At 41.4% G+C, this 18,045-nt stretch overlaps 1 protein-coding gene across 15 annotated transcripts in view; it reads right to left on the minus strand.

Annotated features, from left to right (window-relative positions):
* FGGY (FGGY carbohydrate kinase domain containing) overlaps positions 1 to 18,045 on the minus strand; it is a 426,891-nt gene that overhangs the window by 268,028 nt on the left and 140,818 nt on the right. For all 15 annotated transcript variants that reach the window (XR_013448163.1, XM_078073063.1, XM_078073070.1 and 12 more), the window contains one exon: positions 17,022 to 17,137. Coding sequence is in view for 14 of the 15 variants with exons in the window: in XM_078073063.1 (XP_077929189.1) it covers positions 17,022 to 17,137 (116 nt within the window). In the remaining variant the exon portion in view is untranslated. The remainder of the gene's footprint in view (positions 1 to 17,021; positions 17,138 to 18,045) is intronic.

The raw sequence follows: 18,045 nt of genomic DNA on the forward strand, positions 1-18,045 counted from the left end.
TTCTAGACTTTCTTCTACATGCTATCTTGTCTTAGAAAATATTTGAGGGAGCTTATAACTAGTACACAAAGATGGAATAAGGTCAGTGGGATTAAAGGCTAAATAAAACCACAGATGGGAACAAAATTAATTGAGACAGGGTTAAACACATACACCAATGGCTTAAAAATCGACTACAGAGGAGTCTCAAATTTGCTTTAAATCTTCAAGCAGCCAAAGGGATGAGGGATATCTTGTTGGTTACTTAATATAATGCCCATGAGAGACAGAGAAAATAAAGAAATTATTCAGAAAAATTAGGATAAACTAAAAATAATGTAAGTACTCAGACTAGACAAGATTTTTCCCATGAGGCCTACATTATGAGGTATCTATGTGAAGTCATCCTAATTACCAGGTACTACTTAGATATTACTCTCTCAACGTGGCAGGTAGGTGAACTTAGACCCTCAGACGTTAAATAACTTGCTTGATACTAGTCACACAGCTGATAAATGGCAGCACCAGGATGCAAACTCAAACCTATTTGGCTCCAAAACCCATTTTCTTTCCATTACCCCAAAGTGCATTTCAAAAATAGATATCCCCACCCAGCAGCTCCAAGATCTCTACATACAAGGTCCGTAACAGGACAACATATGACATCGCAGAAACTCTGTATCTTAAAGATGCCCTGGCAGCTTCTGTACTTTCAATTTAAAGACAGATGCATAGTCTTTGGTAGAAAAGAACGGGGGGAGGAAGCAGAACATGAAGTATTAATAAACATCGTAAGATCATTACCTGGTCCCTTAAGTAGCCTCTGAAGTAAGAGCAATGGGGAAAAAAAACTGCAAGAGGCTATTTTCCCCTCCTAATAGATTGTACATTTCAACAGCTAAAAGCGTATGAAAATTTAACGGAATTTTTAATGTCTTTCTAGGTTTTACGATACCACAAAGAGATCATCTTTGTGCTCCTTGCCATGAGAACAGATGGCTGGTAGGGGTGGTGGGCCGTGACTCACCACCTTCTCATGCCCGCAGAGGCTGTATGTGCAGCAGGCTGACTTCTGGGATCAATAGGGTTCATAACAACGCAGGATCTGCCAGCAAACCTTGAAGAGGCCATTAGTCAACCAGTGACCTGCCAACCTGACCACAGCAGCCTTCTGATGTGGATTCTCAGAAAGGTTAACATGTGCCGGGAAACAGAAAAGGTCATGGGTATCTCACAATCAAAATCCACAGGACTGGGGTGAAGGGCATCGCAGAGGAGCTAGGAATTCGGGGGTAAGGGCCACCCTGGAAACCAAGGTCACCACCTACCGGCTGCATGCCCAAGAAAAGCTAAGTAGGAGAGGCAATGGCTAGGATAGGCCGCATACGGCAGACGAGGGCAGCCACTGGAAATGGCCGCTCTCCAAGAACACTGAACTAAATGACCTCTCGTGGACGGTAATAATGGCAAGAGGTCAGATGTCCACCTGGGGTCCAGATGCAAGTCTCAACTTAATAATTTCAGTAAAGGGGAAAAAATCCAAACTGACTTGTGAATTCTAATGTGAATGAAGCATGTGGCTTTGCAAGTGTCATATTGTCTACTTACTCTCCTCCTGGAATTTCAGAGAAGCCAAGAGAACTCTAATCCTCTGAGAGCCCTATCCTCAGGCGTCTTTTCCCTGCACCAGTTCAGAGCAAAGGAAGAAGGAACTTTGGAGTTGGGCTTGCATCTTTTGTTAGCTCCTTGAGTCAGCAATGAGGAGGGGCTTTGGTGGGCCACAGATCTGAATTAGAATCGAGCTCCATAATTTATTAATGTTTTTGACTTTGGGCAGGTGATTTTATCAGGTTAGACAACCCCAGACTGGTCAACTGTTTTATTTCCCACATTCACCAGATCTAAATTATCTTCTTTATCTTGGTCATTCTCCTGCAGATACACTATTTATTATTATTATTACTATTTTTTTTTTTTTTTTGTCAGCGGCCCTTATAAATGTGAGGCCTGGAATGGGACAGAGGATTTCAGATATAATCTGACCAGAACTGAGGCTCTTGCTAATCCTGACCTGAACACTGCAGCTATATATATATATATTTTTTTAAAGATTTTATTTATTTGACAGAGAGAGCACAAGCAGAGGGAGACAGAGGGAGAAGCAGGCTCCCTGCTGAGCAAGGAGCCCGATGTGGGACTCGATCCCAGGACTCTGGGATCATGACCCGGGCCGAAGGCAGCCGCTTAATGGACTGAGCCACCCAGGTGTCCCAACACTGCAGCTATATTAATGCAGCCCAGCCTCAGGAGGCTCTGCGGCCTTGTGGTCAGAGATGTAGGCTCTAGAGAAGAACTATCTCCGGCTCCATTACTTACTGTGTGACCTCAGCAACTTACTTAACCTCTCTGTGCCTCAGTTTCCTTACCAGTAAAGTATAAGAGTATCTACCTAGACTGGTTCAGCAGATTAATAAGTTAATAGTTATAAAGCATATGGAAGTAACTGGTACATAATAAGTACTCAACAAATACGTACTTGGTTCATTGCTCCTTGGCAATCAAGCATTCTCTAAGAAATCTAGGCTACTACTGAGATTACATATACACCACTGAGAAGCTACTTTTGTTTTTCATCTTTTTTAATTGAGGTATAACTGACATATAACATTATATTAGTTTCAAATGTACAACATAATGATTTGATATTTGTATATATTGTGAAATGATCACATTAAGTCTAGTTAAAATCTATCACCTTACTACATTTTTTTTTGTGTAATGAGGACTTTTAAGGTTTACTCTCATAGCAACTTTTACATATGCAATACAGCGTTACTAACTATAATCACCATACTGTACATACATCCCCAGAACTGACTTGTTATAACTGGAAGTTTGTACCTTTTACCTCTTTCACTCATTTCACCCACCCACCACCCCTGCCTCTGGCAACCACCATCTGTTCTCTGTATCTATGAGCTGCTTTGCTGTTTTTTTTGTTGTTTTTTTAAGATTCCACATATAAGTGACTTATTTCACCGTGCATAATGGCCTCAAGATCCACCCATGTTGTCACACACAGCAAGATTTCATTCCTTTTGTGGCTGAATAATATTCCATTGTGTCCACACACACACACACACACACACCACATCGTCTTTATCCATTCCTCCACTGATGGACATTAAGGTTGCTTCCAAGTCGTGGTTATTGTAAATAATGCTGCAGTGAAATGGTGGTTGGGGGGGGGGGGGCATGTATCTTTTTGAATTACTGTTTTTGTTTTCTTTAGATAAACACCCAGATGTAGAACTGCTGGATCATTTGGTAATTCTACTTCTAGCTTCTTGAGAAACCTCCCTACTGTTTTCCACAGCGGCTGCGCCAGTTTGCACTCCCAGCAATAGTGCACAAGGGCTCCTCTTCCTCCACGTCCTCACCAGCACTTACTATTTCCTGTCTTTTTGATAACAGCCAATCTAACAGATGTAAGGTCATATCTCATAGTGATTTTTTATTTTTCATAGCAGCTTTGATTTGCACTTCCCTGAAGATTAGTGACGCTGAGCATCTTTTCAGGTACCTGTTGGCCATCTGTATATCTTGGTTAGAAAAGATATATTGTCCTTTTATTTTACTTTTTATTTATTTTATAATATATATTCAAATCTTTTACCCTTTCCTTCCATGCATTTTTTAATGAAAAGACATACCCTGATAAAAATTCACATTAATTTTAACCTATCCTTCTAATCTGTTATTCTTTAAAAAAAATTTTGAGGGGCACCTGGGTGGCTCAGTCGGTTAAGTGCCTGCCTTTGGCTCAGGTCATGATCTCAGGGTCCTGGGATCGAGCAGGGACCTGCTCAGCAGGGAGCCTGCTTCTCCCTCCACCCCCGCTCATGTTCGCGGTCTCTCTCTCTCAAATAAATAAATAAAATCTTTAAAAAGTTTTGGATTATGTTATTTAATGTATTAATTATGGTTCCCTGCTTCGTATCATTTACATATTAATTCAGCAAGTCCTCTATGTGTTAATCCAAGTTGCTGATTGAAAATATTATCAAGGGCAAGTTAAAATGCAGTAAATGCCACGTGCCATGTCACCAGAGGCTCACAAGGAGTTGAGATGAAGTTCTTTACCCACAGTCTTTGAGGTAGTTTCTTAGCCCTTTGGGAATCCATTCTGAATGCATCACTCATTCCAAAGTCCTCTATTTTAACTAGGAGAAAACTGCTAGAAATTCCTCAAAAATGTATAGCACACAAGATATATTTCTTCTATGCCATTTTATCAGTTCTCAAACTCTAACTCATTTATTTATTCAATAATATTTAATGAACAGCTATTCTGTCGATAAACATATAAATACATCCAAGAATAAGGCAGTAAGATAGTGACAAGTACTAAGAAGAAAATACAAGAGAGCCACAACACTGCTGGAGCAGGGAAGGGAGTGGTAGCTCAGGGGCGGAGGAGGCTCTTCTCCAATGACATTTAAACTGAGCTATGAACAAAGGGAAAGAGATAACCGTGTCAATATTTTTAGAAAAGCCAAGGCAGACAGACAGCCAAGTTAATGCAAAGGCTACACATACCAGAAATGTTTGAGAAACAGAACATCACTGTGGTTGGACAGTAAATACGTGGGGGCGTGGCAAGAAATAAAAGAAAGGGGGTAGAAGGAGAGAGCTATCACATATTTGAAGAGCATGTCAAGGGATTTAGTTTTTTTTTTTAATTGTAATAGGAAGCCACTGGAAGAATGTGGCCATGAGAGTAGCATCATCTGATTGACATTATTAAAATAATAATCCGACTACAGTAGCAAATGGATTATCAGAGGGAAGAACATAATCAAGGAAACCAATTAAGAGAGTGGTACATGAACCCTGCAAGAGATGAAAGTACTTTGAACTAGGATGGTAATAGTGAAAAGGGGTAGGAATGGCCTAATTCAGGGTTCATTTTGGAGCCAAGAAGATAGGACTTGCTGGCGAATTGAATGCTAGGTGAAAGAGAAAGAAAAGCATCAAGAATAACTTCTGGGTCTGCGTCCTGACCAAGTGAGAGAGCTACTGTACCTTTTATGGGAGATAGAGGAGACAACAAGAGGAACATGTTGGGTAGCTGGGTTGTGTGGGCAAATCAAGAGTTCTGTGTTGGATCTCAATCTCCCCCAGCCAGCCAGCCAGCCAGCCTTTATTTAGTGGTGATGCTGGGCAGAGGAGACAGCACCAACAGTCTAGTTGAGGATATAAGAGCAGACGGACAAGATGTAAGCACTGAGTGCTACTGGAGCTTCGACTATGCCCAACAATCTAAAGAAGGAGAGTGCTCCTGAGAAAGCAATTTCAAGAACAGACAACATCTGAGGTTAGGTTAGCAGAACTCATTCGTAGTGAACCTGTACGACTTCCTAATGACATCCTCTTTCACAATTATATGCATAATAATCACAACCAAGATATCTTGTGTGATTAACATGAAGCACACAGGTCATTTTTAGGGGTCAAAATTTTGGAAAGCTGGGAGCAGTAACTTATCTGAGCAGCAATTCAGTCTTGCTCTCAGGGGCTCCAAGATCACATCTGCAACTTATTTTCTTAGTTGTGAATACCCAGCTGAGCATGAATATACAACACTGACTGAGACCATCAAAATACTTCCTTAAATTTTCCATTTTCTCTCAACCACACTCAGTCTGAATGAAGCCAGTTCTCTGAGATAATGATTTCAGCATCATCTTGCAACCTGTTCCAAGTTTCTCAGCTCTAGTCACAGTGGTCTTCCTTCACCATGCTTCCTCCTGCCACAGTTACTGCAGATGCTGTTCCCTCTACCTGAAACACTGTTCCCAGCCCTCTTTTCAGAGTTACTGCATATCAACCTCCTCTAAACATCCATTCCTCAAACATTTCCTAGTTTCCCTGACAAGGCCATATCCCATTATTACGCATTCTTTAGGCCCCCTTGACCCATTCTTTGTACCATTTATCTCGGCACTAATTTTGTGACTGATGGACTAATGCACTCTTTACTACACTGACAACTCAAGGAAGGCAGGAACCCTGTTGGCTTTGGTTCATCATTATTCTCCTACAAGTAGCATGATGCCTAGCGTTAAGTTAATGAGTGAGAACAAAAAAGGAAAATAAGAGTGCTGCTTTTTTTTTTTTTTTTAACCAAATCGTTAATATGATCCAATCTTTGCAAACCATTAACCCAACCTTCTTAGTTTTTCTTCCTGTGGGTACACTTACCAAAAGTCTTTTTTTGGTTGCTCATAGAATTTGACATTAGGGGAGTCCAATATTAGCTCCCTTTATCACTATGATACTTTACGTAGTATTAAATCTTCTCATGTCAGTTAATTTAGTAGTTACTGTTTACTGGGGTCTTACCAAAAGTCAGACACTTTACATACATCACCACTCCATCATGAAGACCATGCAAGGTAGGTATTCCTACACCTGTTTAATAGATGAAATCAAGTCTCAGAGAGGCTTAGTGATTTCCACAAGGTCATAGAGTCAATAAGTGGTGATTCTGGGATTCAATTATAGGTCTTTCTAACTCAAAAACTTCTAACTTCTGGTTTCCCCAAATGTAAATCTGGAATAAAAACCATTTTTCAAATCAGACGGGAAATCAGTGTGAGAGTGCATGAAAAGAAATACTCTTTTAAAGTCATAAAGCACCGTAGGAATATTAGTCACTGAGTTTCTTAGCTAATTATCACCTATGTATCCTGTATTTTTTATTTGCCTATGGATGTGTGCCCTTTTGTTCATGAGAAAAAGCTAAAGATTGCCAGTTATGGTGCTGAAGAATTTAAGAAAACCTATAATTCTGGTCAATGTAAGCTCTCAAGGAGGTAAGACTGGAATGTGATTATGATTTCGAAGCAGAAGTCTGATTATTTTATTATATGCTGCTTGGAACAAAAGCTGTGTGAACCCAAGGGTAGAGTTCAGAAGAAAAAAAAAAAAAGCATTCCCCAAAGTCAGAAGAAGTTGGCAGTAATTATATGGCATTATTCATGGGGTACTGACTTTGGCAGACATGATCTATCACCTAGGGAGGAATTTGAGTTCAGAAGAATGAACAGTTATTAAGATAGTAAGAAGTGACCTTTTTTGAAGACTTACTATGTGCTAGGATCTTTTACCTGCATTATTTACTTTAATCCTCATAATATACCAATTAAGGCTCAGGAAAATCAAGTACCTCATCCAACAATACATATGGCAGAGCGTATGTGGCTTGCAGATGACAGAGCCATCCGAACACAGGCCTGACACGGATGACCAATTCTCAGCCATTAAAATAGGCAACAACTAATATAGTATTTAATTATTTTAGTTGAACTGCATTAGTAGCTTAGGAGCTTGACTGATATATTCCTAGATCCAACGATCCCTGGTTGCTTGGGCAAAGTCCAATTCCTGCACTTGCAAGGCTGAAACGTGGACACTGGATTGGGTGAATTCACATATGTAAGCCCGTCCCTCAGAGACATTCTTCTGGTGCTTAGTCCCTTTCAAATGACGGTAACAAGATTGGTTAAATGACCAAAATTTTTTGAAAAAGGTAAGACAAGGAAAGGTGGCACAGAGTACTGGAACAGCCACCAGACTGGGGGTCAGGAGACCTGGTTTCTGGTCTCAGTTCTATCACTAGAGTACTCCAAGACCAAGGAAATTCACCCTACCATCCTGAATCTTGGGTTTTCATCTATAAAATGAAGACAGGAGAGCAAAATCTCTATGATCCCTTTCAGCTCTGCTATTCTCTGACTGCCCAGCAGTAAGAGAAGTTGGCGGCTGATCTCACTTTTGGGGGGCTTCAAATTATCTTCCAGATGCCATACTGAAAGGAAGAGCAGTTCCATGAAACCTTATACACAGCAAGCCTTCTGAAAGCCATTACCTTACAGCATGATGTGGTCATCACTGCTCCCTTGCCCTCCTGGCTCTGCAGGGCTATTCCTGGAAGGGTTAACAACTAAAACAGTACTTCTGGGAATCTAAGAGTGGTGGTGGTGGGTGGGGAGAGCACAAGTACTTTTTTCAGGCCCAACAGGCAGGGAACAGAAATGTTGAGAGAGTAAAGATCCTTGTCTTTGTGATGCCAAGATACATTTAAAAATGGTAACAACTAACAGGTCTCCAGGCTTTGTAAACCACACTGTCCTGTGCTATCGGATATCTCCTTTCAGCTCCACAACAAAACTTTATGGTAGGGAGGTAGGTAATGGGTACTGTATGTGATTAGAGGAAAGAAACAGACCTGGTGGGCGTGCGTACACACACACAAACAATCATCTTCATAGGAGCTACAAAACTTCTAAAACTGCCCACAATTTTATTTACAGCATGGGCAGGAGTAATCATTAGAACCATCTCTTGAGAGGCATGGAGAAAATCTTTTTGAGTCTCCCACTGGTGATTCATTAAGGAAGGATAGAAGCCCCATTAGAAATTAAACCCAGTCCCTTTGGGGTGCCTGGGTGGCGCAGTTGGTTAAGTGTTTGACTCTTGAGTTCAGCTCAGGTCATGATCTCAGGGTCGTGAGATAGAGCCCCACGTGGGACTCCATACCCCACACAGAGTCTGCTTGGGACTCTCTTTCCCTCTGCACCTCCCCTCAAATAAATAAATAAATCTTTAAAAAAAGAAATTAAATCCAGTCCCCTCTCCTTTCCCACCATAGGTCCACTATGCTCAAGCCACATCCAGAAATTCATGCACACCTATAGTCTTCTGTGCCTCCATGCCTTTGCCTGGGCTGTTTTTTCTGCCTTAAAAATCATTTACCACTTTTGCCTGGTAAACTACCACTCATATTATTTAGACATCTCAAATGCCATCTCATAAGAAGACTTCCTTGATACCACCTCCAGCTGTGACTTTCTGCTCTGCTTGCCCACAGTATTTTGAACATATCTAGACTTATTGAAAAGCAAGAAAAACACTGAGATTATTGATTTATTTGCCTCTGTCCCCTAGACATGAGATGCCCAAGGGCATGGACCATGATGAGTAGTTTTATACCTCCTGTACTTAGTCTAGCACCTGGCACATGGGAAGCACTCAGTAGTGTGGTTGTTTGGATGGATGCATGACTGGATGGATCACTAACATGAAGACTTCTAGGTCATTCTCCATTAGGCAGAAGTTTTATTTTAAAAGATAAAATAAGACAGTACAATATTCAGAGGATATGAACTTGCCTCAGACATTGAAAAGACCTTATTCTATTACCTGGACAGGAATGAGAAGGGTAATAAGAAACAGTGGGGTAAGACCAAAGACTCAGGGTGAAGGGCAAAGACAAAGCCTAGTCCGGGGCACCCATAGGGATGGCCTCCCCCAGGACATGGGAGATAGTGGTGTGGAAATGCTGGGATTACCTGTGGCCAAAGATTTCCCCAGACCTCCCAAAACATATTACTAAAAAAAGCATGAAAATCTCATGATACCAAGATGGAGCAGCAGTTCACCAAATTCTAAATGAAAAGTCTCAAATGCTAAGGAATGAATGGATAAATCCTTGCAAACATATCTGGTTCTATTGGGACAATTCAGATCATTGAGTATTAATAGCCATAAAAGGATTCTTATAATACCCACAAGCATGGATGATATGATATCCCTGGATTCAGGCTCCCAACATCGGCCATGATGCCTATCACTGGTAGAAACCCCTTTGTCATGTTTCCACAAGGGGATTTCCTCTTCTCTCCCTCAGGATGCAGTAGCATTCATATGAACACTCTCATCTCATGCTTGTATACTCTTATATATTCCATCCATGCGAAGAAGATCGCTTAGCTAATCCATGAGACTTGGAGAAAACCAACCTCCCTGGGGCCATGTTCACAAGGAAGGAGTGCCACTGCCTTTACATGGAGTCAGTGCAGGCTTGGCATGGGTCTCTCTTCTTGAACCACCTAGACCCAGCCCAGTGGGCTCTTTCAATTTGTGAATTAAGCAGATCAAATGCCGAAGCAAGCCCAGCCAGGTCTCATCTCTTTGTGTGAGCTCCTTGGCCTTCCAATGAATGGATTAGGTCAGTGTCATGCAGGTCCCAGGGTCTAGCTACATTCAGAAAAGAGGTAGGATTTTCCCACCGTGCTCTTTAATTCAGTACTGCACTTTGCTTCAGCTGGCTCTGGGAACTGTGCTCTATTGTTTGACTTTAGAGCAGACCAGTGGTGAATACTGGGCCATCAATGTCCTCAACACATACTTGTGATGAGTCATGATTCTTTACCTCCAGTGTGAAGCCTACATGACAACAATATCTCAAATGCAGCTTTAGTTAACTGCAGGGTTACCTGACCCTATGGAAAAGTGGTAGTCCTAATCTTAAAATAAGTTTGCTTGTTTTTTCTTTGTTTTCTGTGAAGGAGTTTGAAATATTCCCTGTCATGCAGAAGTCTCAGAGAGAAATGCTACAGGAATGAGGCTGGGCTGCAACTATCACTCAGGGCTGTGGTATGTCTTCCACAGAGTCTTTTCTTAAGTGGCAAATAAATTCATGAAAAAAGAACTGTGAATACTGAAATTATGAAATGAAATCACTGTCTGTCACCTAGTAATGTCACATAATTCAAAACAATTTATGGAGAGTGCGTAAGTATTTTGGACAATTGAGGCCAAAAAAGGAATTGTTTATCAACTCCTCCATTCAAACATATATTCACTCATTCACCAAGTATTTTGTCAGTATCTATTATGTGCCAGATAGTAGCCAGTGCCCTGTGCCTAAAACACAGTCTCCCAGAGGGAGAGAAAAGAAGTTCAAAAATGTAGCCTTCCTCCCTTTAGGGAACGGTCTTCCTTCACACGTGCATATCTTCAACTTTGCCTGTCACTTAAGTTAGTAACTCCTTCTACCTGAGCTTGTAAGTCTCTTTTTTGCCTGGTTTTCCTGACCCCACATAATGCATGATCTGGAGGCTAGCACACTGCACCCTTGTACATAACAAAGCCCTTTCTGTAATGCAAATAAGCAGTCTATAATTCAGCCACGTTGTGCACACGAGTTTCCATGAAGTGGTCTGCCCCAGTAACACATGGAAGCACTCTTCTCAGGAAGTAAAAGGGCAACTGGGACATGCTGAAAGACAGCCTGGACAATGGATGAGAGCAGGTGGGATGCTGCTTATCTTCCTAAGGGTCCTTTCTCCCCGCTGCTCTCTTCCTTCCTGTTTGCTTTTGATAGATATGTAGGATTAGATGGGTGACCTGTGGATGATTCACATGGAACTGAAGGTCAACATTTATTGGCACAGATTATTTTATTGGACTATGGGTAGATGAATCCCTGCAAGACACCGGGTTTAAGTGTTTCCCATCAACTCTGAACATTAAACAGTTTCGTTAGTATAGTTTCAATTGTGAAGAAATGTCTACTGTATTCTTTTGAGTCACAAAACTATTTTTCATCCTTACTTTGTATAATGTTCCCCAATCAAACCATCCAAATACCTCCTTGAAAGAAGGCATTAGGTGATAACATTTTAGCTTTGAAAATTTGCATGTAAGTTACTCAAAACATTGTAAATTTCTTCCCCTGTCCTTCAAATGCACCATATAAATATTGCATTTGATCCTTAACTTACACTCCATCAATAATTTATTTCATAAATATCCCTCAGTAAGACCATCAGTTGCTGAGGTGTTCAGTTTTCGGGGAAAGCATTTATTTACTGCATGAGCCCAGGAAGGCTGGTAAAGACTTGGCTAAAAGCTCCACATGGAGCGAATTATGGTAATTGTATTAATGCTCAAATCCACGAAGCTCTGCTCAAATCTGTTAAAAGGTTTTGCACTTTATTGCCCACATCTTGACGGGCAATGAGTCCACTGGAAATGTTTAACACTTCACAGGGAAGCTTCTGAGATTCATTGCTCATAGTTACAAAAATTACTGAAGAATCTCTGGAGGTATCTTCCAGAGCAATCTCTGAAAGTCACAACTGAGAGTTAACAACCTCTTTACTATCTTCCACTTTTAGATTAGACTGAAACTACAAGTTCAAGTCACCAGAAATGAAAATCAAAGGAAATATCACAATTAATTTTGATGAATGGGTAAGTTTTAATTCATGTATGGCAATATTCTGGTTAATGATATGTCTCCTTAGGACATCCATTAAAAATCCATTAACTTAACAGGCTAAATCTAATAAAGTTACTCTGGAAATTTTCTGCTAGATTAACATTATGGATTTTTAACAAATATTTCCTGTAGGTATTGCTCTATTAGCAAACCTAATATAATAATTAAACATGGGTTTTGTGTCAGGGGTGGGGGGAGCACCAAATGTTAAAATAAAAAAATCAGAGTTGAAGTTGGACCCAAGTCACCAAAGATACTACTAAAATCAGTAAATATCATTATAGCTTTTAAAAGCAAAAAGTGCCAACCGACTAGGACCAGCCATCTCAAGTCAATTTATTCACTTACTAATCACATAGTATTTGAGCTACTAAAGTGTACCATCCCCTATGCCGGGACTGAGGACACAAAGGTAAATTAGTGAAGGGCGCCTGGGTGGCTCAGATGGTTAAGCGTCTGCCTTCGGCTCAGGTCATGATCTCAGGGTCCTGGGATCGAGTCCCGCATCGGGCTTCCTGCTCCTTGGGAGCTTGCTTCTCCCTCTGCCTCTCTCTCTCTCTCTGTCTCTCATGAATAAATAAATAAAATCTTTTAAAAAAAAAAAAAGGTAAATTAGTGAAAATCCTGATGTCAAGGAGCTCACAGTCTAGTACAGAATCAAGACACATACAGGTAATCAATGTATACTATACTAAGATATGATCAATATACCATGAGAACACTCAGAAGGAACAACCAAATTCAGGGGGTGCGGGGGGGGGCACAAGTAATTGAAGTTGAAATTTGTGTTCCAATAAGATATTAGCTCCTTCCAGGGCCTCCCATTGGGAAGGTTTCAATCCTGACTTAGCATTTATTACTTCTGCATGGGGTTAGATGAGATTATTCATCAAATTTTCATCTGCAAACAAGGTAACATTACTTTTGTCACGGATTGTGGGAATTACATGCAACAAGGTCTGGGAAAGCACAGAGAAATGTGCTTGAAATATAAAAGAGGAAGCAGGGTTAGTATTTACGTTGCCTACCATTCACAGGCACACAATGAATATTATTAATTGGAAGTCAATATGGCAAAAGGGTTAGAGCAGATTTGGAATCCTCCAAACATGGGCCTATATTCTGCCTCTACCATTTGCAAACTGTCCAACCATCGTTTAAACACTTTTCCCTTTCCTGACCCTCAGGTTCTTCACCTATAGAAGTGGATAAATAAAAATAACTCCATTACACAGTTTTAAAAATTTACAAAGATAATGGTTAAGATGCAATAGTATCATGTCCGAGAAGCAGTAAGCTATTAGTTTTCATTGCTACCATTAATTATGCCTTCACAGGTAAGACTATATGGAAACATGACGAGACTCGGTCTAAGTTCACACCATTAGTGCCAAAACTAGAACCACTCTAGTTCCCAGTTCAGTGTTTTAGACCCATCTTGCCTATACCCCTCAATTACAAGACAAAAAAACCTTCCCTTGGCACTCAGTCCTGATGGTTCTCCATCAAGGCAGCAAGCTCATGGGGTACCTCCAGAACAGCAGCTTGGGGACTCAGGACTTGATGGCTCTGCTTTAGCTCTAATGACCATGCACTAATACCCTGGTGCTATGGGCTGAATTGTGTCCCCAAAATTAATACGTTGAAGCCCTAATCCCCAACATGACTATATTTGGAGATAGGGTGTGTAAGGAGGTATTTAAGGTTAAATGAGGTCAAAAGGGTAGGGCCCTGGGGTGCCTGGGTGGCTTAGTCAGGTGAGTGTCTGACTCTTGATTTCAGCTTAGGTCATGATCTCACGTGAGATCAAGCCCTGTGTTGGGCTCTGCACTCAGTGGGGAGTCTGCATGAGAGTCAGTCTCTCTCTCTCTCTCTCTCTTCCCCCTCCCCCACTTGCACTCTCTCTCTCTCTAAAATAAATAAATAAATCTTTAGAAAAAGGGTGGGGCTCTGAGCCAATAGGATTTGTGCCCTTAGAGGAAGTGACACTAGTGAGCACTCTCTGGTGCGCACTCTCTGCACATGTACAAAAAAGAGGTCATGGGAGCACACGGTAAGAGGCAGCTGCAACAGCCAAGAAAAGAGGCCTCAGAACTAAACTCACCTTGTTGGCACTTTGATCTTGGACTTCCCCGCCTCCAGAACTATGAGAAACAAATTTCCATTGTTGTAAATCACTCAGTCTATGGTGTTTTGCTACAACAGCGTTAGTGGACTAAGACACCCAGGACATCCCTTAGCCACAGTTGTCTCTTCACTCTTGCCATCTGTCTCCATTCCAGCAACTGTGTCTGTGTCTCACACATTCCGCCAGCAGATATTTATCAACATCGCCTGTGCTGAGATACTCAAGGGTAAGGTACACTGATCCCTGCCCTCCAGAAGCTTTTGGTTTAGCATTGGCTTCTTGTGTGGCTGCTCATGCCTGCTCATGAACAGGAAGCCCTGTCTGAAAACCCAGCTGGGATGGCAGGAGTCCCAACATGCCAGCCTCTAGCCAGCTCACTCAGCCCCCAGAATGAAAGACCGACCCTATTCCCCAGTTGCTGTCCAAGCAGCTGCCTCCAAATGGCTGGAAGACCCAGAATTTTAAAGCTAACCATCATATGACTTAGGGTATTAACACCTTTTTACACCCTGTGAAGTTATACTCCACTTACCACTGAGACCCCATCACGCCTTTCTTATGTTCAGGTATGCACACTTGTTCCAGTCTGGCAGATACTGACCTTGGGAGCTAAATCCTGGACCACTGCATAATCCCACTGGAGGCCAACCACACAGCCACACCAGCTCTCTCAGTCTTGTATATCCCGATAGTCAGTGTGCTTTCGCAGGAAAGTGCGCAGTTAGAGACCCTAGTTCTAATACTGACTTGACAACTTAATAGTGGACAAGGAACTGAATCCCGGTTTTCCCATCCATAAAATGGGAATAGCTATTACACCAACAGGTTTGTGAAAGCCACATGAGATAATGCACATAAATCACCTACCAAAGGACTTAGAATATAGCTAATGATGAATGACTGCTGCTTTGCTTTTTTCTTCTCTTCCATGGCCCCAAGCCCCTCCCCTTCTCTACCAGCTCAGATCCAGACATGATTTCCATGGAGCCACAGAAATTCCAGAATGGCTCTTGCTGCATACTACTCTGACTGTTCTTTTCCCCAGACTTAGCAATTAGTAGTTGAACAGACTACAGACAACCAAGTGAGGCTATCCGCAACACAGTAGGATAGGTGCTACTTGAATCTTTCATGTTTCTATCCTGAAACTCTTGCCCTTTAATAGATGGGTCATGAAGACTCCCCCAGAGAAAGATGAAACTGAAATGACCTACCACATGACTCAGTTATCACGGGCAGTCACAAGATGTAGCAGACAACAGTTTTTCGCCAATATTTAACAGCACAACTCTCAAGTTTTAGCTGGCCACGTGCATGGACACATGGCTGCCCAGCCCATGGCCACGTTCTTCAGCTACCCTTGCAGCTTTGTGGAGCCTTAGGAACATATGCTGGTTAATGGGATGCGATCAGAAATGACGTGGCTCATGTCCATGTTATGGTCTCTCCAGAAGAATGCAGATGGATTCCTCTGGTCCTTTTCATTCCTCCCACTCACTGACTGGGAACTGATGAGAACTGGAGTAACTAACTTGGACCCAAGGTTGGAGGCCATGTTGTGACAATATCAGAGCTGGCCTGATAGTCACTTCCCTCTATTCTATTACATAAAAAAGGGAATTACCTTCCATCTTGTTTATTAACCCACTGTCCTTTTCACTTTTATTGTTACAATGTCTTAGCCTAAACACTAAACAGTACAAAAGGATTTCTATTTAATTAGGGGTAATTGCCTACCTGATGACAGCTTACTACAACTGCAAGTAGTAACTACAGGAAATAAACAACTTCCTGTGAAATGAACATGCAAACCTTAAACTTTCAAATGCCAGCTATTGTTATATAAACGTACCTAGCATCTCAATTCTTTCACCAAGTAAAACCCTACCAGTCACCCACACCTTTATTACCTGGTCACATAAAACTGGAAGTCTGGGACTCTATGGCCTTAGTCAGGAACCACTGGCTCAAGCTGTAGTTTCTGTCTTACTCCTGTTTCTTCTCATTTTTATCTCAATTGTTTTTCTTTCTGTTCATGGCCTTGTCTGGTTCCTTGAACGTAATTCACAAAGCATCTTCTAATACTGACTGGAAACAATCTATACACACCCCCTTGATTATTCTATTCCCAGCTACTCTATGCGAATGTCTCCCTCAATCTAGCTCAACGTCTACAATTCTATATTTCATTGCAGACTTCCACAGCCTGTATCTCTACTCAGTTCGTATGAGACCCAAAACAAGGGCCTACTAGTCATGGTCTACCCATCACAACGGACTCATTTCTCTTAGAAAAACAGGGCAGAGTTTCTGCATTTCTTTTCTTTTTTTAATTTTATTTATTTATTTGAGAGAGAGAGAGTACAAGCAGAGAGAGGGACTGAAAGAGAAGTAGACTCCCTGCTGAGCAGGGAGCCCAGAAGGACGCAGGGCTCAATCCCAGGACCCTGAGCTCAAGACCCGATCCGAAGGCAGATGCCTAACTGACTGAGCCACCCAGGTGCCCCTCTTTTTTTTTTTTTTTTTTTAATATTTTACTTATTTGTTTGAGAGAGAGTGCACAAGCAGGAGGAAGGGCAGAGGGAGCAGGGAGCCTGACTCAGGGCTGATCTCAGGACCCCAAGATCATGACCTGAGCCAAAGTCATTCACTTAACCACTGAGCCACCCAGGCACCCCTTGCATTTCAATTCATAAAAAAAACAAAAACAAAAAGACAATATCCTTATATATACATACACATAATTACTCTCCAGATGTTTTCATTTTGTTTGCTTTTTACCTATTTTGCTGTAATTATCTGCAACAAAATCTTCCAATCCGATCATCTTCCAGAAACTGTCATCCCAGCCTTTCTCTGCAGAGTATGTCCATTTGCACACCAGGGAGCAGAGAGACCTAAGTAAATGGGACAAAGGTAGAACCAATAATATGAGTCAGGCTTCCTTTATATTTTGCCAAATACCTACCCAGATATCTGCAGTAGTGTTAAAGAAGTAGAATAAGCCAAAGTAAGTAATTACACATCCCTGTTCAGATCCAAAGTCTCCACTTATACCTGGCCATGGGTTGGTGGTTACGGGGATGAGTGATGGGTAAATGGGTGTTCATGATCTACTCTGTTTTGTGCATGTTCAAAATTCTCTATAATAAAAAAGGTAAAAAGAAATTGAAAAAGTACCTGGTATATATACAGTCGCTCTAGTCTAAAGCAATACTTAATTGGAGGAAGACTGGAATGCTGGAAGGTACTTTCCTCTCCAGCTTTATTTCTCATACATTTACCCTTAGTATTCTACACTCCAGCAATAAAGAAATCATTTGCAATTTTCTGGAAAAAAAAAATTCTTGCACATTTCTGTGCCTTTGCCCTACTCCTATTTGTTTGGAAAATTCTTCCCAGCTTCTTCCCCCAGGATAACTCAAATACTTCTCCAGCCTAGGCTGAGTCTTCAGTTCTGGGTCTAAATGTTCCTCCTCTGAACTTCTAGAACATGCAACATACCTTCTACCACAGCCCTTAAAATGCTGTATAATTAACTCCTTTACATATCTTCCCAATAGTGCTACTGCTTTCCATGCTTATCTTTTATCGATAGCAAACCTTAGAAAATGAAATCTGATGCTATCAATCCCTGATTAAAACTTTTCAATTGTTCCTCATTGCCTTCAGGAAAAAATCCAATCCTTAGCAGGGCTTAAAACACCCTTAGTGATATGACTATGCCGACCACCAGACTACTATCTTGCTGTTCCCACCCCTGCTTTTCTCCATTCCACAAAACTGAATTATTTGAAGTTTCCCA

This window comes from Halichoerus grypus, chromosome 5, assembly GCF_964656455.1.
Source record: "Halichoerus grypus chromosome 5, mHalGry1.hap1.1, whole genome shotgun sequence".
NCBI lineage: Eukaryota > Metazoa > Chordata > Mammalia > Carnivora > Phocidae > Halichoerus > Halichoerus grypus.